Source organism: Bufo gargarizans, chromosome 3 (assembly GCF_014858855.1).
Source record: "Bufo gargarizans isolate SCDJY-AF-19 chromosome 3, ASM1485885v1, whole genome shotgun sequence".
NCBI classification, from domain to species: domain Eukaryota; kingdom Metazoa; phylum Chordata; class Amphibia; order Anura; family Bufonidae; genus Bufo; species Bufo gargarizans.
Genome location: NC_058082.1, coordinates 345,794,176 through 345,817,702, shown reverse-complemented (window position 1 = coordinate 345,817,702; position 23,527 = coordinate 345,794,176). Strand labels below are relative to the sequence as shown.

Here is a 23,527-nt window from a genome sequence, read left to right as displayed (position 1 = left end):
ATGCTGCGATTTTCACGCAACGCATAAGTGATGTGTGAAAATCACCGCTCATGTGAACAGCCCCATAGAAATGAATGGGTCGGGATTCAGTGCGGGTGCAATGCGTTCAACTCACGCATCGCATCCGCGTGGAATACTCGCCCGTGTGAAAGGGACCTAAGGGTTTTTAGGCATCGTGTAAGCAGTTGCAGAGATAGCTTCTTGAGCATTATGGCACTTATGCCCTCTATATAGAAAAGAGATCCTGAGTCTGTGGAAACATAACCTAGTGGGGTTGAACAGTAGGTGCACCCTGTCATTTCAAATGCGTCATCTCAGAGACAAGCATTCTGTTTTCCAACCAATTTGGATTCTGTTGACTACTAATCTCTCTAAACTAGGTTGAGAATTGCACCTGGAAGGGTATACAGCCAGTCAGCTCTTGGGAGTCCCTTGAGAGGTCTCTCTCCTTAAAACCCAAAGGGCCAGATTTATCATTAGCTCAGGTCAGAATAATGGAGTGAAAAAGTCCCCCAGAAAAGTCCCAAACGCTAAAACTGCGCACAAATTTGAGACTTTTTTCCGCTCTGCACTATGCTCTCCAGTTTTCTGAAAGTGGAGCGTGTTTTCTTATGTAAATGATCTCTAGACAGATTTACTATTGGGACTATTTAAAAAGTCGCAATTTCACTCCAGTGAGGACCATGCTTATCTTATGAGACTTTTTAATAGAACATGCAACTTTTTCATAAAAACTTGCGACTTTTTCATAAAAACTTGCGACTTTTGTAAAGCTGCTTACTGACGGATAAACTGCTACCGTCAAACCACATTTATTACAGTCTTAAAGGGCCGATCATAAATCTGACTTGGCTAAAACTGACTTTAGCCATATGTGAAAGTGGAGTGAGCTGTCAGAGTCATGATAAATCTGGCCCAAAGAATTTAAACCTATTGAAGAGCCTGTCTGACGACATTACACGCAGGGTGGCACCAGATCAGAAGCCCTTAAAGGGAACCTGTCACCGGGATTTTGGGTATAGAGCTGAGGACATGGGTTGCTAGATGGCGCTAGCATATCCACAATATCCAGTCCCCATAGCTCTGTGTGCTTTTATTGTGTATAAAAACCGATTTGATACATATGCAAATTAACCTGAGAGGAGTCAACATGAAAAATATGACTCTTCTCTGGTCACACAAGTAAGATATGACTCTTTTATGTTAATTTGTATATGTATCAAATCAGGTTTTTTTACACAATAAAAGCACACAGAACTATGGGGACTGGGTATTGCGGATGTGCTAGCGATCATCTAGTAACCCATGTCCTCAGCTCTATACACAAAATCCCGGTGACAGGTTCCCTTTAAGGAAGTGGGAAGGACATGACATGGACAGAATTAAACCTGACCCATCTGTACGCTGTACTAGTTTGAGGCTCCCTCAACATTGTTGCTGACCAACAGAGTCATGGTCTCTGAATCCTGAGATCTTTAAGCAGATTGCCAAAATGTTGGAAGTACCAGAGATTTATCTCAGGGCAATCAGGTTCAGTGCTGAGATAGAAGCATCCCTTTCCCTTTATAAGGAGGACAATCCCTTGGCAGCGGATACCCTATCCATTCCCTGGAGGTTCAGGTTAGCCTACATTTTCCCTCCAGTTTCCATGATACCTAGGGTATAGATGAAAATCAGGCTAGACCAGGTCCCGGTATAGCCATCATACCATTCGGGCTGTAGACGTCATGGTTCCCAACTCATGTAATAAACTAATCACGGCTAATGTAAATACATTTCCGTCAGGACTACAGAAATATAATCATTGCCTGGCAACGACGGTTAAAAATACAAAATAAAAAAAATACCTTTATTTAAATTAACTATTAAAAGTAGGGTGTCATGTCATGTGGCTAGCTCACATAGTCGGCCAGGTGTATGGTAATGTGCGAGACAGTTTTTGCTGAGAGTGTTCCCAATTATCATATGTTGTGACCTGTTTCACCATGAACACACACTCAGACACAGTTGACCACTGACCGTGCGACACTTCTTTGAACAAATAAATTGAAATGCACCCGACTCGCTGTCCCACACACCCCAATCACACCATACCAACGAATCAGGGGGATTGTGCCCTAGCTATCTCATGCACATGGACAAACAATCCCTCCCTGGTTAGACACAGTTTGAGGGAGGCTGGGATCTGTGCTCTATTGGAAGGGCCATACATATCATACATATGCCTCCACAATTCTCAGATTCAACTGTCTCAGTCCTTTTGTGTAACTCTAGCTCTGCCTATATAATTCTCAAAGCATGGTATTGCTGCTCTGGCTAGCTGCAAGTGTGAAGGTTCTCGACATGTTTCCACTGTAATTTGCATTTTCTGTTTTTCCCATTCACATTTATGGGAGCTATGGAAACAACATAGTACAGCCCGATAAGATGGGTATTTTGAGCCATAAATGGCTGACATCAGAATACCCAGAATGTCTGTATTATACGTTTACCAAATTGTTACTTCCTTTCCCTAAATCCTCTTCTGACGGCTCTGCTCAAACTACTGTTAGGGTCGGTTCTGTGGTTTTCCATTGATTTTGAACAATTCCTTCCTATAAAAAAGAAACTGGGATGATCCATTAGAAGTCCAAAGGTTTAATGAGAACTAGAGGTGCAGGAAAAGTCCTTTCTATTATAACCAGGCATTTATCAAAGAGAGATAAAGAATACATGTCTCACATCCTCTTGTTTGTATGACTGGTTTATTACTACATCAATGTATTAATGGTTTATTCTGCATGTGAACCACACAAGAGAAGACATTCATTAAAACAACTAATTCCTTCAGAATAATTTAGGCCAGCTCTAGCTGACGACTTTTCAGGGGGGAAAGGTGGCGGTTGGTGGTGCGGTTAAAGGTGTCCACTGCCGCAACATACTGCCCAGCAGGAAGGGTGAGCTTTCGGCGGCTGTCTACACATTTCTTGTCCAGAGTCAAAGAATTTTCTTTACACTTTATGTCAGCTTCAATACGGGCAAGATGTTTGTAAAGTGCATCCAAGGCGTCCCTGTCGGATATAAAGAACATCAATGAAGCTTTCAACTTGTCTGCAAACCCACAAGGACCAAATATAATATGACTACTATTGAGATAACGGTGTATATACTCTTTAACAAAATTAATCCAATGTATGTAGAAGTCCTTCCATGTACTCAGTTTCCATGGCCAGTGTCACACTTGAGTTCATGTGGCCCACCAGAGGAAATCATACTAAGTACATTGAGAACTTTTTAAATATTATACACACACGGAATATCATCAGCAAGGTCTAATAGGTTACTTGTGAATGAACTCAGAGGAAATAGACCCCTTAGTGGCAAGTAATTGGCTTAGCTTTAAATAAGGAGTAAGGTCTTTGGCGTAACGTTTTCTGCACAGTATTGTGGCAGAGGTGAGGCCCACCAGGAAATGCTCTGGTACACGGGTAGGTCAGTCTGACCTTGTCCATGGCCACATGAAGCATATATTCAACACACGTGGCAAGTGTGATAGTATTCCAGTTTACCAGAAGGGATTATTTGAAGGTATTCTTTTTATAATAGAAAAAGTCATTCTAATATATTTTCTCTGAAGAAAGGATAGATCTAATCAGAAATTACCAGTTCATGTTGGTATCCAAAGGTGGGGGCAAGAGTAAAAGCTAAAGCACACAAATGACTATTCTTTAGTCTGTTCCTCAATATATTAATACATAGCTAACATATGCCCATGTTAAATTAACTGTTTCATGATGATTTGTTACTTGTTGTATAATTAGATAACTATTGGACAGAGCTTGCTGAGCTCGGATCCAATACTTATCTGTGTTGTATATGGCTTGTTTCTCGCCATATGGTGATCGCTGTTTAAAGAGGTTCTCAGGGAATTAAGAAAATGAAAATACTTAAATATTACTTTATAATAAATATATTCTCAAATATTTAATTATTTATAATGGCTCGTTTTGTCTGGGGAGCAATCAGGGGACACAAAATGGCCTAATCACACATGAGGACAAGTTACTTTTGAACACTGAGGTAAAGGGCTGCCTCATCCTCCTCCTCTGTACTTGTCAGGGATTATGATCCTGAATACAGATGATAAGAACTTTAGCTGAATCTCTGGGGAATTTAGTTCATGAGAAGACATGAAGTACAGAGAGGATGGACAGGACAGACTGTGGCAATGTGTTGCTGTGGTAATGGACACTGCATACAAGTGCTGCTGCTCATTATCCACACCTCACCCCCCTCTCATATCTCCTCATCATCTCCATTCCCACAGAGATTCACTAGTATTCAGGATCATGATTCCTGACAAGCAGAGCGGAGAGAAGGATGAGGCAGCACTATGGCTCATTGTGGTGAAGTAACTTGTCCTCCTGTGTGATTAGGACAGGTTTTGTGTGTTCTGAGATAGGACGGCGACCATTTTATTTCTCCTAATGATTGCTCCCTAGACAAAACGAGCCATTCTAGTTAATGAAAGGTATTTGTGAATATTTTTATTATAAAATAATATTTAAGTATTTTCATTTTTTTAATTCCTGGAGAACCCCTTTAAATTTATAGAATTTGGAACACCAGACAAAAGCAGGCCTGTAGTGTTTATCTACAAATTTAAAGGGGAACTACTCTAATACAAATATTATTATGATCAACCATTATTGGTAGCATCTACACACTAGTAGTTAAATTATTAAAGGGGTTGTCCCACAAAAATAGTTTACATTTTTCAAAACAGCACAGATCTGAATAGTTTTATAACTGCATGTAATTAAAATGTATTAAATCTACTGAGTTATTTAATTAAATCCATCTGAACTGTGTGTTTGCTCTTTTTCTAATCTTTCTGCCCATCATACTGAGGTGGACGCACAAGCTTAGCTCCACCCAGCTGCTGCAAAAAGGACATGGCCCTGAGAAAGGCTATGCCCACTGATCTGCCAGTTAAAATAAGTCTAGCAGACTGCCATGTACTATATGATGTCCGATTTTCATTTTTCTGCATTAATCATGGGAGAACCCCTTTAAAATAAATGGTCCTTTATTTTCTTGCATTATGGCTTTAGTCAATGAAGCCCTGCTGTTTATATGACCCCCATGACAGCAAAGTCTCACCAGTGGCTATCCTGAACCACAAGCCTAGCCAAGGTCATGTCTATTCATGGTGACTCCATGTGCCCTTTAGACTTTTCCGTTAGCATGTACATACAAGAACATTTGCTACTGTTTACAGACAGCCTGCTTTTGCTTATAATTTATTCATACATACACATAAGAAAGACCTCAATCTATATGCTATAGGCCTCATGCACACGACCGTTGTTCTGGTCTGCATCCGAGCCGCAGTTGTATGCGGCTCGGGTGCAGACCCATTCACTTCAATAGGGCCGCAAAAGATGTCGACAGCACTCCATGAGCTGTCCGCATCCGTTGCTCCGTTCAGTGGCCCCGCAAAAAAAATATAACATGTCCTACTCTTGTCCGTAGAATAGCCATTTCTACAATGGGCCGCCTGTTCCGTTCCACATATTGCGGAAGGCACACGGACGGCTTCCGTGTTTTGCGGAACGGTCGTAGAAGTAATCCAGATGTATCATATCTTCGAGACATGTTCTGCTTCTACTTATGCGTGTATAAAGATAGAACACCAGAACACATGTGCTGCTGCTGCTTCATAATAACAACAATGTAGTAAATAGATTATATAACATACAAGATACATATATAGTTAAAGTGGTTATCCCCTGATTAATGAAAAAAAATGAAACTCATACATAGTCTAGTAGATGACGACCTTTTTCTAGAACCAGCCCAGGCGTATGTCCTTTCTGCTGTAGCAAGTTGAAGAATAGAACTGAGCATGTGCTTTCAACTCAGTGAGCAGGACAAAGAAATTAGAAAAAGAGCGCACAGCAGGCGGCGCTATACTGATAGGTTTCATTGAATAACTCAGTAGCTATAATACATTTTAATTACATGCAATTACAAAAATCCAGATGCTGGTTTGAAAACTGCAGAATAATATTCGTGGCACAACCCCTTTAAGAAGTATTAGGTCTCATGCGCATGGCCGTATCTTATTTTCAATCCACAATAAACCGATCCTTTAAAAATGGTTAACTTTCTTGTGCATTCAGTTTTTTCCATCAATAGACAGGGCTATTGTCATCTACAGAAACCGACAAGAATAGGACCTTCAGTGAGATTCTTAGATAGGGCACATGGGTCAATGAAAAAATGGACATGTGCATGGCCCAACTGACTTGTAACGGTCGGCGGATTTATAAACGGATACCACACTGCAGAAAAATGTGCTCTCATGCAAGAGGCCTTAGAAGATGTAGCTCTTCTGGTAGTTAGATTAGTAATGGCACTTACTGTGACTGAGCCAGTTTTTGCTTCAGAGCAGCAATAGTGCCCTCCAGCTGGTGGACTTCATCTGTCAACCCATACTGCACCTGTAGTATAAATGAACAATGTTATCACATCCGCTACTCTATATGACACAATGTCTAATCTCCCCATATATTCAGAGCTACTCAAAGTCGCCACAGTGGCATATCTTACCTGGTCCCTACAAAGATCTATGTTTGGTCTGTATGTACGGGTCTCGAGTCGCGTGTGGGCCAATTTTAAAGGCCCGCTCTTGTCTCTCAAATCTGCTTCTAAACGTCTTATATCTTCCTCCAGTTCCTCAATCTCATCTTTGGTCTGTATGAAAAAAGTAATTAGACCAATGACACCAAATATGTATACACCAGTGCGCCAAAATCAAACAGCATGTTGATAACAAGGAATGCAATACTACCATTAAATTCACAAGATACTCAGGTAACAGTATATACAATGCATTAGGAAAGTAAGAGGTCCAGAGCACTCTGGATCAGGTTTTTATGAAGAATATTTCAGTACTTTGCTCCATTTGGCTTTCCCTCAACCCTGAACAGTCTCCCTGTCCCAGTTAAAAGACCCCCATAGTATGATGCTGCCACCACAATGCTACACTGTAGAAATGGTACTGGTCAAGTTTCTTCCCCGAGAAACTTGTTTCTCACAGTCCTTTAGGTGCTTTTTTTTTTTTTTTGCAAACTCCACGCAAGCTTTTGTGTGTACTTTACTGAGGAGAGGCTTCTTTCTGGCCACTCAGCGATAAAGCCCAGTTTGGTGGAGTGCTGCAGTGAAGGTCGACCCTCTGGAAGTCTTTACCATCTGCACACAGGATCTCTGTTTCTCAGCCAGAGTGACCATTGGGTCCAAGGCCCCTCTCCCCCGATTACCTAGTTTGGTGGGGTGGCCACTGGCCAGCTCTAGGAAGAGTCATGGTTGTTCTATACTTCATCAATTTAAGAATAATGGAGGCCACTGTGTTCTTGGCAACTTTCAGTGCAGCAGAAATATTTTGTACCCGTCTCTAGATCTGGGCCTCCACATAATCCTGTCTCTGAGCTCTACAGAAAGTTCTTTCCTCCTCATGGCTTGGTTTTTGCTCTGATAATACATCGTTAACTGTGGGACCTTATATAGACAGAAACAGGGGCATATATTTCCAAATAAAGGCCAATCAACTGAATTTACCACAGGTGGACTACAATCAAGGTCTAGAAACATCTCAAAGATGATCCAGAGAAATGGCCACTGAGCTAAATAGCAAAGGGTCTGAATACTTATGTCCATGCAAAATGTTAGTTTTTCCTTTTTCAATAAATTAGCAAAAATGCTGTTTTCACTTTGTCAATATGGGATGTTAAGAGCAGATTGATGGGGAAAAACTTGAATTTTTTCTATTTCAGCACCAGGCCACAACATAACAACATTTTAAATAAGTGAAAGGGTCTAACACTTTCCGAATGCACTGTAAGATCATAGACAATTACACAAGGTCCCCCTCTTTTTAAACATATATAGTGTGCAAATATAACATAATAAACTAGAACAAACTGGCCATATTAGTGCAACCAGTTAGCACGTATCCGCCCTGACGCATGTCTCGTCAATGCGTCTTAAGCCTGTTTCACACTGGTGATAATGGTTCCGGCAGGCTGTTCATGGATCCGGCCGCAGCACGGCAATTATGCCGAGAGGCGGCCGGACAAAAAAATGCTGCATGCAGCTCGTTTTTCAGCTCTTTAACAGCATGCTTTTATACAAATTGTCTGAAAAGCACATGATGTTATAACCTAGGGCATGCTTTATGCTTTTAACCACCGAGGAGTCAGCTGGGCGGACCTGCATCTATGAGTGGTCCTGCAGTGTGATTTCCTTCACTTTGTCATGTAGTTTTCCTGGATATGAACAGTGCGCAAATGAAGCCAAAGCAAGTACACCCAGCTTGCCCGAAAAGCACATGACAATCCAACAGATTTCAGGAGCAATTCTGGTGCTGTCATACCCTCTTTTCAGAGTAACAGCCTTACCCAAGTGACTACTCAGGGGTAAATAGCATAAAGCACATGCCAGAATGTACATTTTTTACAATATTTCTTTTCAGACACTTTGTAAAAAAGCATGACTGTAAACTTGTTAAACGGGGTTGTCCGAGAGTTTTCTTACTGATTAGTGGCGGTCCGAGACACAGGACCCCCACCAATCAGCTCTTTGAGAAGGCACGGGCGCTCTCAGTAGCGCCACGGCCTTCTCTCAGTTCTCCAAACACAGTGGTGTACATTATATAGCGTCTGTACTTGGTATCGTGCTCAGCCGCATCCACTTCAATGAGGCTGAGCTGCACCTAGGCCATGTGATTGATGAACGTGATGTCACTGTCCTAGGAAAACCTGGAGACGGCTGTGGCGCTACTGCATTTTAGTGCTGGTGGTTTATTGTAAATAGACCAAGTGACTGGTTTGGCTAAGGGTTATATGGCGACTCTGGCCATTTGCAGCCAAGGATCGCGGTAAGGTTAATGAAAGTGAATGTGGGCACCCAAATTCTCATGACCGCATTGCAGTTGCAGCAATATTTTTTGTATCACAACCACATTCACTTTCATTGTGTTGCTTTGTAGCATGGCGATTTGTCCAAAGTCGCGAGAAGCCTCAGCCTTAATGGTTTGGTAGACAGAAGAAAGATATAAAAAGTACAAAAATGAAATGCAGACTTACATTCTTCTCCTGCCACTTGAGTTCACTGTGAGCTTTTTCAAATTCATGGACCCTTTTCCTGAAGGCAAACTCCACAGCCAGTCTCTGGGCTTCCAGCTCATTATTAGTCTGGTAGTGAAAGAAAGAACGGGCTTTATAATCCACCGTAGTAGGGTTCTCCAGCTAGATAATAGTTCTTTGCTCAGTTTTCCCCCTAAATCTACCCCAGTATTTTAGCATTGTGCTTGTCACAGATGAGCACCTATGTTCAAATCTGGGGCATAGCTATAGGGGGTGCAGAGGTAGCAGTCGATACCAGGCCCAGGAGCCTGAGGGGGCCCAAAGACCCCTGTGCCGCATAAGAAGACACCAGTATTATAGAAAGTGCATGCAGGTCATGATTTCCTGTTCCTGCATGCAAGTTACACTTCTGGATGGAGGGAACGGGTTAGGTCAAGAATTTGGCATTAGAGGGGAAGGGGTGCCGTTTCAATTTTTGCCTCAGGCAGCATGAAGACTAGGTGCTTTACTGCCCCTGGCCACAATGTGAAGGGTGGCCCAAGCTGAACTCTTGCACCAGGGCCCATGAGCCATTAGCTACGTTCCTGCCCCCTCATACTATGATTCTGGGGGAATGATTTTGCAGTTGTTTGATCTTGCTAAAGGGGTTTTCCAAGATTTAAATATGACCTATCCTCAGGACTGCTGTCGACAGCAAGCAGGTAAAAAAAAGAAGGGAAGACTGCACTCGCACAGGGGGCAGGCTTCCCTTCAACCATCTAATCGGCGGGGGTGCTGGGTGTCGGACCCCACTGCTCTGATGTTGATGAACTATCCTAAGGATAGGACATCAATATTAGCATCCGGAAAAAAACTTTAATGCCTCACAAACAATGCCAATTGTGAAACTAGTGGTTCTATCTAGAGAACATGTCATCAGAAAATGGTCACCTATTGTTTAAATCACGTTTTTATGTTAAAGGGTACAAACTTCTTTGGAGGCCATTTTTTTATGATTGCATTCTACAAATTTTGGGCTAAAATCATTTTTTTCTATTGGTCTTTATGAAACATGTCCAGCAGTTTTTTTATCGCTGAACTTCAAACAGCTCATAAACACTTATTTAAAAAGGGTTGTGTGTCACTTAAAGGGAACCTGTCACCTAAAAAATGCATATTATACCGCCAGCGGTACCTTATTGCAGCTTGTAGCATCATTATAAATGTGTCTGTGTTTTTTTTTTACAATGCGGCAAAAGTCTAAAAAAAAAGACTTTTATTCAACTGGCTACACTATGTAAACGATAGTCTTGAAGTCATGGGGGCAGCGGCCTTCTCGCCTCAAGTCAAGCGCGCCCACCCCTTTTACCTCCCTATAGCGTTTGATTGATAGAATTTCCTTCACTACTGGACACTTGAATCTAGTCTTGCGCGTGCGCTGTGTCCCTGCAATACCGGCGCCTGCCCACTGTTCTATTCCGCTATGAGGTATTGTTCAAAAGCTCAATGCGCAGGCACTGGCACACGAGAGCACATGCGCGGAGACTACATTCAAGCAACCGGCAGTGAAGGAATTGAGCATCCTATCAATCAAACCCTATGGGGAGGTAAGGGGGCGGGCGCGCTTGACTTCAGGCGAGAAGGCCGCTGCCCCCTTGACTTCAAGACTATCTTTTACATATTTATAATGATACTACAGGCGGAAATAAGGTACTGCTGGCGGTTTAATATGCATTTTCTAGGTGACAGGTTCCTTTTAATACAAGGCACTTACTAATATATTGTGATTGTCCTTTAAAGGAACCTGTCACCAGGATTTTGGGTATAGAGCTGAGGACATGGGTTGCTAGATGGCCACTAGCACATCCGCAATACCCAGTCCCCATAGCTCTATGTGCTTTTATTGTGTAAAAAAATTATTTGACGCATATGGAAATTAACCTGAGATGAGTCCTGTATGTGAGATGAGTCAGGGACAGGACTCATCTCAGGTTAATTTGAATACATACATAATGTATTGTACTGAATTAAAACAGGGATCAAACCCTGAAATTTGGGTTAGGTGTTCTGTAGATTTTATTATTTTCGCTTATAACATGTTTATAAAGGAAAATAATAGCATTCTTTAATACAGAATGCAAAGTGAAATGTCACTTGAGGGTTAAAAAACATAACTCACCTCATCCACTTCGTCAGCGAAGGTCCTTTTGCAGGTCCTTCAAGAAGTACAAAGAAGAGGATCCCGGCTGCGCGATCAAGTGGATGAGGTGAGTTATGTTTTTATTATTTTTTAACCCTCAATTGACATTTTACTTAGCATTCTGTATTAAAGAATGCTATTATTTTCCATTATAACCATGTTATAAGCGAAAATAATAAAATCTACAGAACACCAAACCTAAACCTGAACTTCAGTGAAGAAATCCGGGTTTGGATCTGGGTACCACATTCCGTTTTTTCTTACGCGTGTGCAAAACGCATTGAACTCGCGTGGAAAAAACTGAAAAACGGAACGCAATCGCAGTCAAAACTGACTGAAATTGCGTGCCTACTCGCATGATTTTCCCTGAACACACCTGCATCGCATCCAGCCCTCACCCACGACGTCCGAGTGAAGGGGGCCTTACTCTGTATGATTGAGAAGTTGAGAAGTCTGGAGTTAAAACTAATTAAAGGGGTATTCCCATCTTCAGTTTTCATACTTACCTTCGTCCAGTGCGACGTTCACTTCCTGAATTCGGCTGTGCTTGCTTGAAGTCTTCTCCCGGCCAGGCCACGCTTGCGCAGAAGACTGAAGTTTTTCTTCCCGGCCGGGCCGCGCAATGTCCTGAACGCGAGCGCCGCCGCGCATGTGCCATGGTGACTTATTCCTGGTCTGTATAGTACAGAGCCAGCGTGCGTGTTCGCGGCTCTGTACTATACTGGCCAGGAAGAAGTCATCATGGCGCATGTGCGGCGGCGTGCGCTTTCAGGACATTGACCGGCCCGGCTGGGAGAGAATCTTTAGTCTTCTGCGCAAGCGCGGCCCGGCGGGATTCGACAGGAGAGGTGGCCGTAACCAGGGGAGACGGAAGACAACAATCAGGTAAGAGGGGACTTATTTTCTCAAAAAGGATGGGAATTGGGTAATAAAATGTATTTAGAAAAATTATCACTGTCAAATCATTAACAGATTTAACAGTGATCATTGTGATGGGAATACCCCTTTAAACACCCATTACTTTCCAAACCATCTTAAAAGCTGGAGTGGTGTAAAAAAAATTCAAAATTTTAACTTTTTGCACAAATAAGAACATCTACTTTGCAAGTTTTTGAAACTAAAATGGAGTGCAGGGCTTCAGGTGTTCCCTCCAGTGGGGGATATTTACTAAAGACTGACTTTTCACACACCTTTCTTAGTAAGAAATCCCACAGAAGGAAGATCCAACCAATTCATTAAGAGGTGCACCGATCTTTATACATCTATCGCATCTTCTGCTGTCTGTGCACCAGAAATGGACTTCTACTAGGGATCAGCAACCTTCGGCACGCCAGCTGCCCTGAAACTACAACTCCCAGCATGCACACATTTGTCTGTTCTTGTAACTCCAACACAAGTGAAAGGTGGATTCTGGGAGTTATAGTTTCAGAACAGCTGGAATGCCGGAGGTTGCTTATCCCCATACTACAGTGAGGAGCTGGAGTAGATTTCAGTTACAATTTATATCAGCTTTCTGGCTTAAATTAATGTAATTATGTCGGTCCGATGTGGCCTACTTCTTCTGCAATGCTCCATCCAAGTTTATAAAATTTAGTGAAAGCAGAGGAAAACACAAAAAAAAAAATGGCACAATTTTTTTTCAAAATTAGCTTTCACGCAAAAATCTTGCTACTTTTTATGCAAAAAAAATGGTTTAAAGTTTTTGTAAATGAACCTCATTGTGTCTGGTTTAATAGCTAAAGGCTCCTTTTAAAGAAAGAAGTTGTAGAAGAAAGCTGATTAATACGATGCATGGACAGGTGTGACATTAATAAAGATTTTACATGCATGCTGCTTGAATTATTAGGACGTGACATACGATCATAATGTAAATAGTGGGAGTGAAACAAATCCCACACAAAAAAAATCTATATTTTAATAAAATAGAACAGAATAAACAGAAAAAAGCAAGGGACCTGAAAAATACCTAAAGGGGTAATGGGAACGGTGTCACCACTTCTGAAATGTAATCATAGTGTACTACTGATGGCCAATGTACGGATCCATATTCTCTATTTAGATACAGAAAGTATAGTTGCCTTGACATGGATCTAAAGTTCCCTCCATTATGAAGTTATAAAGAAAATGTAGTTCACACCAAATCAGTCAGTGGGAACTGTGTTAGGTTTCCAGTTTTTGCCAATTTTAAGAATCTTAGCTACTATACAAGTATAAAATACTACTGTGTGATCCATATGAAGGATGTCATCTAGTCCCACAAATATTAACCACAGAGCAGAAGACCTTAGAAACAAAGGTAATCCAAGAAGTTTAAAAGGAAGGAGTAAATTTCATTCCAAAAGGTTCTTTAAAGTGAACAATCAAACCAATAGGTTTATTTCCGTTTGGATGTCCTGTGAGGATGGAGAATTGGACGTGAGGAAATCTCATTCCCAGAACATTATGACGTTCTGCAATACACAGTAATCTAGACAAATTTTTATCAAAAAGATCATTTATTTTACCTGTGCAATTGTCAAAGCAATGGCTTCTCTCAACTGTGCAGAGGATCGGAGCTCAGCTTCTGCTCTCTCCTTGTTGTAACGGCTGAATTGTTCCCATTCCTGGGGAGTGGTTGACCTGAGAAGAGACTATGCTCATAGATCATCTACTCCAAACATAAAAAAGTGTTCTAAGGGATCCTATGACTTGGATGGAATTCTTCAACTTAATATACAAGGACCATATCCACTGAAACCACTTATAAAAGAATAAGTGCAGTATGATGGTTTGTTATAGTCAACATCGACAGTTTTGTTCTAAAAGCTTTTTTTTCTATATGCAAGAGGTGTACGGTGTCTGTCAGCAGTAACAAAGGACAACTAATGGTTTTAGAGATTGGTGGGGGTCTCAGTGCTCAGAACTCAACCGATCTAAACTTTTGATATGTCTGTCTGACATATCTAAAGTTTTTTGAAAAGTTAGTGACCCTTTAATGAATAAATTGACAACTGGGCATTCCTAGCCACCTAATGGCAACTGGACATACTGTAAACTTACATGCTCTGCCCCTGTACATTGAGAGTGGACAATGCCAGAGCATCTGAAAGATACCAAGTGATCTTGCTATCTTCTCTCCTCCTGCTGGGCGTGTGCATCCACCACCATTCCTGTTGCCCCTCAGGTAAAGGTTCTTTTACATGGACCAACGAATCAGGCAATTATCTTAAAGGTACCAAACGTTCCCAATAACTGCCTGATCGTAAGCGGAGATGAGAGCTGCATTTACATGGAGCAATCACCTCTGTTGTATGTGGACAAGCAATTGCTTGTCGCTATAGAAAGTCATTGTTTCTGGGCAGCAGACCCCTGTTTACATAAGCCAATCTGCTGCACAGAAACAATCACCTGATGAACAAGTGCTTGCTCGTTCATTGGGTAATCGGCAGCACCTTTTACACAGGCCAATTATTGGGGACTTGGGTTTCTACAAATGCTCATCCCCAATCATTGACCTGATTATCTGATCATGTAAAAGGACTTTAACTGAGGCAGCCAATTACTGGCCACAGTAGTGATTTTACCATGGACCTAGGGCAGGTGGTGGACTAGAGCTCTACCAGTTAGGTATGTATACTTCTGATAGGACAGGGGCTGGCTGATACCTGGGGGGACAGGCGAGTGACAGACTGACACCTGAGGAGCCCTACATATACGGCAGGGGGACTGGAGCAGTATTTCTTAAGGTAAGTATATTGCAATTTTATGCTTTGTCAATTTTTAACCCAACATTACAAATTTCTAAATCTTGAAAAACCCCTTTACTTAAATTTAACAGTAACATCTCTGCTAAGATGGTGGTTTAATCTTTGTACTTACCCTGCCACAAGTACACAATAGGAGTACAATTCCGGGCATAACAAACAACATTAGATGATAAAATAATAAATCACTCTTTAAAGCTCTTACCCATAAGGTACCCGGGTTTGGTCCACTTTCAGCGATATATTTGGAGAATTTTTGGTAAGTGAGAGGCATGTTCGGTCTATATCCAATGTTTCCATTTTGCCTCTATGGTCCCAGTTTAGCTGTTGACGTGATTCCTGTAGTAGACTGAAGGAGAAACCTAGTGAATAATGCAAGAAAGATGAAAACGGCTCTGATCACATATACACCATGGCTTCAGCGCCATTGTAGGATGGATACCCCGCTGATTCATTGCTTTGATGGCAAATATTGCAATCATATATAATGGAACTGCCAAGGACAGTGTGAACATAGCCTAACCATAAAACCATATTAGCCAACATACATGCCATTGCATTTACTAGTCCATGTGGAGATCAAGATCTATTATACCTGGAATTCCATTTATACAAAACTTTGCATCAAAATCAATTTCAATGAATAAAAGCAGAGGTTTGTCAATTTGGTCCCTACCTTTTACATAATAAATTGTCCATATTAAGTATCCGGTCTGACACTACATTTAACTGTATTGATGAACCCATTTTGCGGTTTGTCTATCCAGGCAACAATACAAGTCCATTATGTGGTTTCTCTATAGAGACAATGATAGCGGCAAATTTCATACCGCTAATGAATGGCTCATTGTATCTCCCTATTACCATAAGAAACTTACAATAGTAGATGGTGACTTTGCCTGAGAAGGTTGGCTGAGCAGTTGGTTAAATGGACAGTGTCCAAGGGCCTGACAGCTACCAAGGCCCAAAGCCTTTAATGCCCAACAGTGGATCTTTATCTGAAGATATTGGGGTGAATTGCTTTTCATTCTGCTAACAATTTTGGCCTTTTAACAGGTCAACATCCTACATGCATCCCATCAGGTTATTACACCATGTCTTTGGTTATGTTACTATAGTTCACTGAACTGTTACTTTACTTTGTTCACATAGGAGTATCTACTATATAGCTACTACGAACTATTGAATACTCCACTAAATGGCAATGTACTGTAAAAATTAATGTCACATAACATTTCACATCTGAACATTGATCTACACAAGGAAAGATACAAGTACAACATTTTCTAGAATTTTTAAAAATTTACCAGAGTTGTTCAAAAGCCTCACTGATCTTCTGTTGTAGTGCTTTTCGAACACCTTCGATCACCTCCACTTCTTTGTGCAGTTCATCCTCCACCGGGTCTTTCACCAGGTCAATACCTCGGTGGCTCTCACGGAGGGTCAGACATTCTATAGCCACATCTGATGGGACATTCTTAGCCTGCAAGGCGCGTTCTGCTTCATCTTTCATCTGTAACCACCCAAGAGATCATTCAGACCCATAGAAGCATAATCAATAAAAAAATGTATCCTGCACTCAAGTGATCTTCACTAGGAGACTCTTATTGGTACTGGGAACTATTCGTTTCACTATGTTTTTTCTGCCTTAGTTCTACCAATGTTACAAAGAGAATCAGCCAACAAACACTTAAAAGGTTTGTACATTTCTTTTATACTGATGGCCTGCCCTCAGCAGTAGCCCTGGCGCCAGAAGTAGGTTATGTAACTAAACAGGTCTGGTGGACAGAGCTGGTACTGCAGTGCTGCTCCCACTGAAGTCACCACACAGTGGGCAGAGCTTTGTAGTTTTGGCACCATCTTGCAGCACCAGAGCTACTCTTGAACAGCTAATCAGCTGGGTGTTAGACCCCTGCCAATCAGATACTGATGGCCTAAGGACAGGTCATCAATATAACAGGAGTAGGCAACCTTCTAAAAGGCTATGTTTACCTTCAAACTATATTGGACTGCAGGATTACACTACACAGAGCTTGTTTGCTGTCTGTTATCATAAAGATGCATAGGCTGTAGGGGTTGACCCATCTCAGACTTTTGCTACGATATGCCATCAAAGTCAGATAGCAGCAGGTCCCATAGGTGAGACCCACAACTATCTCCATAACCGGGCCCCAGGAGTGAAGCAGAGCACACCGCACATGCGCAGGTGCTCTCCATTCACCTCACTGGGATCAGAGGAGATAGCTGCTGGCATTTTCAGGACTCCCACAGTGGTGAACGGAGGAGGGCGGCTAAGCTTATGCGGTCTGCTCTCCTTTACATCAGGGAGACTGTTCTGGAGACAGGAGCAGGTCCCAAAGTGGGGATCTGCACCTATCTGACATTGATGGCATATCCTAGACATATGCCATCAATGTCTGACATGAGACAACCCCTTGAAGGGGTTATCCAATATCAATAACTGCCCCCCCCCCATACGACGGTCCCCTCACTAGGAATATACTTATCTGGGTCCCCGCTCCCTGCGCTGCTCCTGGTCCCCGCACCGCCGTTGCTGCTTCTCCTCGTGTGCGGATTAAAACATCCGGTGTTGGGGGGTGCACAGCCAATGGCAGGCGGGGACGGGGACACGGGGAGACAATGGCAGGCGGGTGACGCTAGGGAGGCTCGTCCCTGTTCCTGCCTGCCATTGGCTGCTCCCCCCGACACTGGATGTTTTAATATGTGCACAGGAAGAAGCAGCAGCGGTGGTGCGGGGACCAGGAGCAGCGCAGGGGGCCCGGCATATGGGGGGCAGTTATTGATATTGGATAACCCCTTTAAGTCCTGAAGCCAGCAGAGTACCCAAACCAAAGGCACAGGAAAAGGTGAAACCAAGCTACATACAGTAGTGGATAAGAAGTATTAAATCTCACATTACAAAGAATGATAGATAAAGGATAACTTACCTGTACACCCATATCCTAAACGTAGAGCCAAGGCACACTAGGAGTGATGATGGGGAATCATATAAAACTCACCAGTGTCAAGGCGTCGATTTCAGCATCTACTTCAGACAGACACTTGTCCAACAGCAGTTTCCAGTTTTCTACTTCGTCAATACGATCAGCAAGTCGTGTACGGTTATCCTCCTCATCCCATTTAGTCTAGTCAAGTATCACATTTTGGTTATTCTTTGTCACAGTATGACTGTCTGCTTCAAACCACCAGCAAATTAAGGCCTCATGCACACGACCGTTGTTGTGGTCCGCATCTGATACGCATTTTTTGCGGCTCGGATGCGGACCCATTGACTTCAATGGGGCCGCAAAAGATGCGGACAGCACTCCCTGTGCTATCCGCATCCTATGCTCCGTTCCGTGGCCCCGCCCAAAAAATATAGCATGTCCTATTCTTGTCCGTTTTGCGGACAAGAATAGGCATTTCTACAATGGGCCGCCCGTTCCGTAAATTGCGGAAGGCACACAGGCGGCTTCCGTTTTTTACGGACCTCAAAAAACGGAACGGTCGTGTGCATGAGGCCTAACTCTATGAAATTATAACATGTAACAATAAAATAGCAATAAAAGAATCTATGCTCACCCATTTTATCCCCAGCATTGCTCCGATCCTTCCCGAAGGGCTTTGGTTGGCTGCAGTAATGCCATGCCTCTATACACCGGTCAGAGCTGCAGCCAATCACTGGCTTCAGTGGTATACAGTACGATATTTCTGAGGCCAGTGACTGGTTGCATTGGTCCTGTAATGTGTATAGGCACATCATTAGTACAACCGCAAAAAGAAAGCCCCGCAGGGAGGATCTGAGTGGCAGTATATGTTAGTACTGCTGGCTTGGGTGCAATTTTTTAATAAGCTGTAAACTCTTTTAAAGAGGACCTTTCACTAATTTAAAAACTAAACACTATCTATATCAGTGGGCAGAGCGGCGCCCAGGGGGCCCCCTGCACTTACTAGTATGTATGGGCGCCGCTCCGTTCGCCCGGTATAGGCTCCGGTGTCTGCAGCTCCCTGTTGTACTGGGCAGAGTTTTTGAATTAGGGTTGTCCCTTGCTGCAGCGCTGGCCAATCGCAGCGCACAGCTCATAGCCTGGGAGTCCCAGTACTACGATTGGCCAGCGCTGCAGCAAGGGACAACCCTAATACAAAAAATCCGTCCAGTACAACAGACAGAGCTGCAGACACCGGAGCCTATATACCGGGCAAATGGAGCGGCACCCAGACATACTAGTAGGTGCAGGGGGACCCCTGGGCGCCGCTCTGCCCACTGATATAGATAGTTTTTAAACTAGTAAAAGGTCCTCTTTAAAGGTGAAAGCCAGGGGATCCCATAGACTCCCCTCAAGTCTAGCTAGTGCTAAACCAGCTGAAGCCAAAGGATCCACTTTATAGTGCAGGAGACTGTAGCAGTGCATATTACGCTTCAAGGTCTAGTTGTTCTACAGTAGTTATTGTTCTGTGCCTTCTATATTTTATGTCACCATTTTGTGCTAAACAATGGGCTTTTGAAAACTACCTCACTACCACTGATTTCCATCATTTTTACTGGGCTGGAACAGGTGATCATTATTGTCATGTTTAGCCATGGTACTAAGTGAAGAAATCCTACACATCCCGTGGGTAATAACACACTATATAATAAGCAGCAGGCACAGTTCATGGTAGTGTGGGGGAAGGGGGGGATGTATAACACACTTAATAATAGGCAAGCAGCACAAGGCATAGTTTATGGAGGTGGAGGTTATGGAACACTTTATAGTACATAGCAACAGGCACAGTTCATGGGGGGTAAGGCACACCACGGGAGTAAATAGAGATCATTGGGAAGCATAGCAAGAATCTGAATTGGGCCCCCATGCCCCAACCCTAGGCCGCCCCACCACCCATCCCTGGCCCATATCACTATCCACCCCTTGCTCTCACAACTGCCAAATGAACTGTGCCTGTTGCTGCGTATTATATAGTGTACCATACTCCCCATGATTTGTGCCTGCTGCTGTGTGTTATAGTGTGCCATACCCCTATGAACTATGCCCACTGTTACGTATTATATAAGTGTGCCATTCCCTTCATGAACTGTGCCTGCTGCTGTGTATCTTATAGTGTGCCATATCCTCTATGAACTGTGCCTGCTGCTGACTGCCTATTATATAATGTGCCATACCCCCCCCCCATGAGCCATGCTTGCTGCTGTGTATTATAAAGTGTACCATACTCCCCCATGAACTGGACAGGCTAGGGATAGGGCATGGGGGTTCCTTTCAGGTTCTTACTTTTGGACCCAATGATTTCTATGTATGCCCCTGCATCCTGTCCTTGTTTACTAAATGGTACCAGTAAGTGACAGGTACCTGGTTGTTGGTCTCATTTCGTAGAGTTCTGGCCTCCTGACGAATCTGATGGGAAGCTGATTGCTGTCTCTGAGCGTTGGTTGAAATGAGCAAGTTGTTGGTATGCCAGTCTGGGACTGAGAAGCGGCTTCCAGGCTTTACACTCAAAGTGGCCATGTCTGCATTCAAATAGCATTCTCGTGTTAGGGAGAACATTAAACATGGTGTGCATGCAGTAAGTTGCTCTACTCTTAGTGTGGCTGCCAAGAGGGGTATGGAAGGCTCCTATTAAAACACATGGCAATATGCTGGTATTAAAGGCAGTGTGCCATCTCTACAATCAGAATAAGCCTACTACCATGCAGAGTAGGCTTCTGAAACAAAACCGTACATTTTGGCGAAAATCTGGTCCTATGATCCTGAAAAAAAGTTTCTTGCTATGCAAATAAGGTTTTTGGTGTACCATGTGTTGGCGACTCTTTTAGGTACACCATCTCTCTGACAGTTACACCACCCAATGCTTCCGCCACTTGTTTCATTGACAGTTTCTAAAGGTGGATTTAAACAGGGCGAGGAGAAGCTGAGTGTCGGGAAGGAAACGTTCCTTTCTGACAGTCGGCTGCTCGTTAAGTGGAGGTGAAGTGCTACATTTACAAGCTGCGATCACCTCCACAGTATGAGGACGAGCGATTGTTTAGATCACACAATCTGCAGCTAGGGAACGATGATTGAGGTGTCCGCACCTTCGATCAGTTCACCTGATGAACGAGTGTTTCGCTCGTTCATCAGGTGATCTGAAGCACCTTTAGATGGGCAGATTATCAGGAACGAGTGTTTGGAGGACCTTGTAAATCCACCTTTAGATTTCAGAGCCAACAGTGATGACGGGGGGGAAGCCAGATGCACCAAAAGGTGCGGCCCCACCCATGGTGCACTGAAAACCTTATTTTCATACAAATAAAATGTAGCATTTCTAAGGATTAGAGGACCGAGTTCTGACAAGAATGGTAAGTTTTGGGGTGCCTCCTCATATGGTGGTATGCTTGAAACAGAGTTTGGAGATGACAGGCTCCCTTTAAAATATAATTATATTCTGTTAATATATAAAACAATCTATGAAAAGTTTGATTTTTGCAATTAATTGGTATTACTGTTGGGGATGCCTTCAGATGATGTGGCATGTTACGTTTATATTCTTCACTCTTGCCCTGCACATTTGGGGCTGAGGTTCAGTTATGTCAACTTCAAACGGGAAAACCATGAAATATTTATTTTAGAAAACTATAACCAAATTGTCAAAAAAGATTTTTAAAAAAAGTACAAAATGCTGGCTTTTAATTGCAATGTGGTCAAGGGATTTCATATAACTTCTTCCACTACAATGTAGCATCTGACTGCTGCAGTAAATGACCACAGCTACAAAACCGCCATGTGAAAATACAGCCTTTGCCAGCATGAATAGCTGCAGTCTTATAGCACATAGAGGTTTAGGGGTTGGCCACTTTTTGGTTACCGTTGACCAATGTGTTTGTGAGATTATTATATGGCACTCATTAGTATAACCTTTGTTTAAATTCTGCACCATTTCATTTTCTATATTTCATAAGGTATACTCCTTGTGCTGACCACACAGAGGTCCTGTCCATAAAATGGCCGCTGATGGAGGGTCATGTGACCAGGAAAATCAACTCCATGTGATGTCTCACACTGCACCTGCAGTAAACTCCCAACAGAAAAAGTGCAGATGGTAGGTGCCGTGTATATGAATGGAGGAGACATTACATGGATGTGATTTGTCTGGTCACATGACCTTCCATCGGCGGCCATCTTACAGACAGGACCTCTGTGTGGACAGCACTAAAGACTTTGTAAACAATGGAGTATACCTTATGAACTATAGAAAATGGATCAGCATTTCAACAAAGACTATATCAGTAAGTGCCATGATATCATCTTGCAAATACACTGGTCAACAGTAACCAGAAAATGGTAAACCCCTTTAAAGGGGTTAGCCGAATTCTAAAAGATCCCCCACAATGCCAGGGCCCCTCGTATACATTGCTCCCTGGCTCCCCTTTGAGGTGACGGGAGCAGGTAAGTACATTGTATACAAGGGGTCCGGGCATGGGGGGGGGGGGGGATCTTTTAGAATTTGATTAACCCCTTTAAGAAAACAAACTGTGGCATGTTCCAAAAGGTACTTGGCTGCGGGGCTGTACAGAGACTCCATACTGCGGAATACAGCGTGCTTATAGATCTGTACTATGCACCCATAGGGATCCGATGTACATGGCACGGACCCTAATACAACCTGATCAGCAGATAACAGTGATCATACAAGCTGCCTGGATCCTGATGATGAGTAGGGCATTCCCCACAGTCTATCACCAGATTGACCCTTAAACTAAATTCATTCATGAACTTTGACCCCTGCTTGTCATTGTTTGGCACTTGGCCGATAATCCCACTGAAGGACACTACTCTCAGCCTCTCCAGCCTGGAGTGGCTGATAACAGGGAGCAATAGATGGTAGGAAACTGATGAACTAGAGGTTCTGGGATATGGAATAGCAGACAAGCACAAGGTCCATAGACACAGCCCGGCTGCAATAACCATGAAACCTATGAAAACCCCTTGAAGTCCCAGTCATCCCTCCCCTGGCGTTACATTATATTATACACCTACTTTTCAGTCTGAGTTCACAGGCGCGGACCGGTCCCTTGACAGCCTCCAACTACAAAGGTGACCACAGCTTTCTGCCGCGTCTCCAGGAGCCGTTTCCAGGGAACGAAGAATAACCAATCATCGTTCAGTAATTAGTTTACATCTCGTTCCCTAGTAACCACACGTGAACGCGCTCCGAGGTCACGCGGTGACGTCATGCCTCCCGGAAGCCCTAGTCTCGGTGCGCGTGGAATTGTGGGAGTTTAGTACTTGTGTGAAAGAGAATTGGAATTTAGCGGCTATAGGCAAAGTTCCACTCATTTTAAAAGATCTCCTATAATAGCACACTTGATATTTTCTAAAATATAGGAAAAGTGGTCTAGTTGCCAATAGCAACAGCGCCAGATATCTTGAGAGTGATAGTGAACGCACGTAAGAAATGCACAAATTTCTGTGCATTTTTTTGCACCTAAATCTGCAGTCTAT

The 23,527-nt window shown here is 43.0% G+C and overlaps 1 protein-coding gene across 1 annotated transcript; it reads right to left on the bottom strand.

Moving 5' to 3' along the window:
• Positions 1-2,735: 2,735 nt before the first annotated feature.
• On the bottom strand, positions 2,736-23,188 carry TEKT2 (tektin 2). Its single transcript, XM_044287621.1, has 10 exons — positions 23,063-23,188; positions 20,399-20,556; positions 18,071-18,196; positions 16,358-16,563; positions 15,256-15,399; positions 13,812-13,926; positions 9,129-9,236; positions 6,595-6,738; positions 6,406-6,485; positions 2,736-3,050 (listed from the first exon to the last, which is right to left on the bottom strand). The coding sequence occupies exons 2-10, from the start codon at positions 20,552-20,554 to the stop codon at positions 2,837-2,839; spliced, it is 1,293 nt and encodes a 430-aa protein (XP_044143556.1). The 5' UTR covers positions 20,555-20,556; positions 23,063-23,188; the 3' UTR covers positions 2,736-2,836.
• Between the last annotated feature and the right edge of the window lie 339 nt (positions 23,189-23,527).

Bases quoted from the DNA above. Each gene is read 5' to 3' on its own strand.
- TEKT2 (XM_044287621.1), bottom strand. From the start codon at position 20,554: ATGGCCACTTTGAGTGTAAAGCCTGGAAGCCGCTTCTCAGTCCCAGAC. The intron at 15,400-16,357 runs GTAAATTTTTAA...TTTCTCCTTCAG, and splicing joins GAGGCTTTTGAACAACTCTG to TCTACTACAGGAATCACGTC. The intron at 13,927-15,255 runs GTAAGAGCTTTA...GTCTCTTCTCAG, and splicing joins CAAACCCGGGTACCTTATGG to GTCAACCACTCCCCAGGAAT.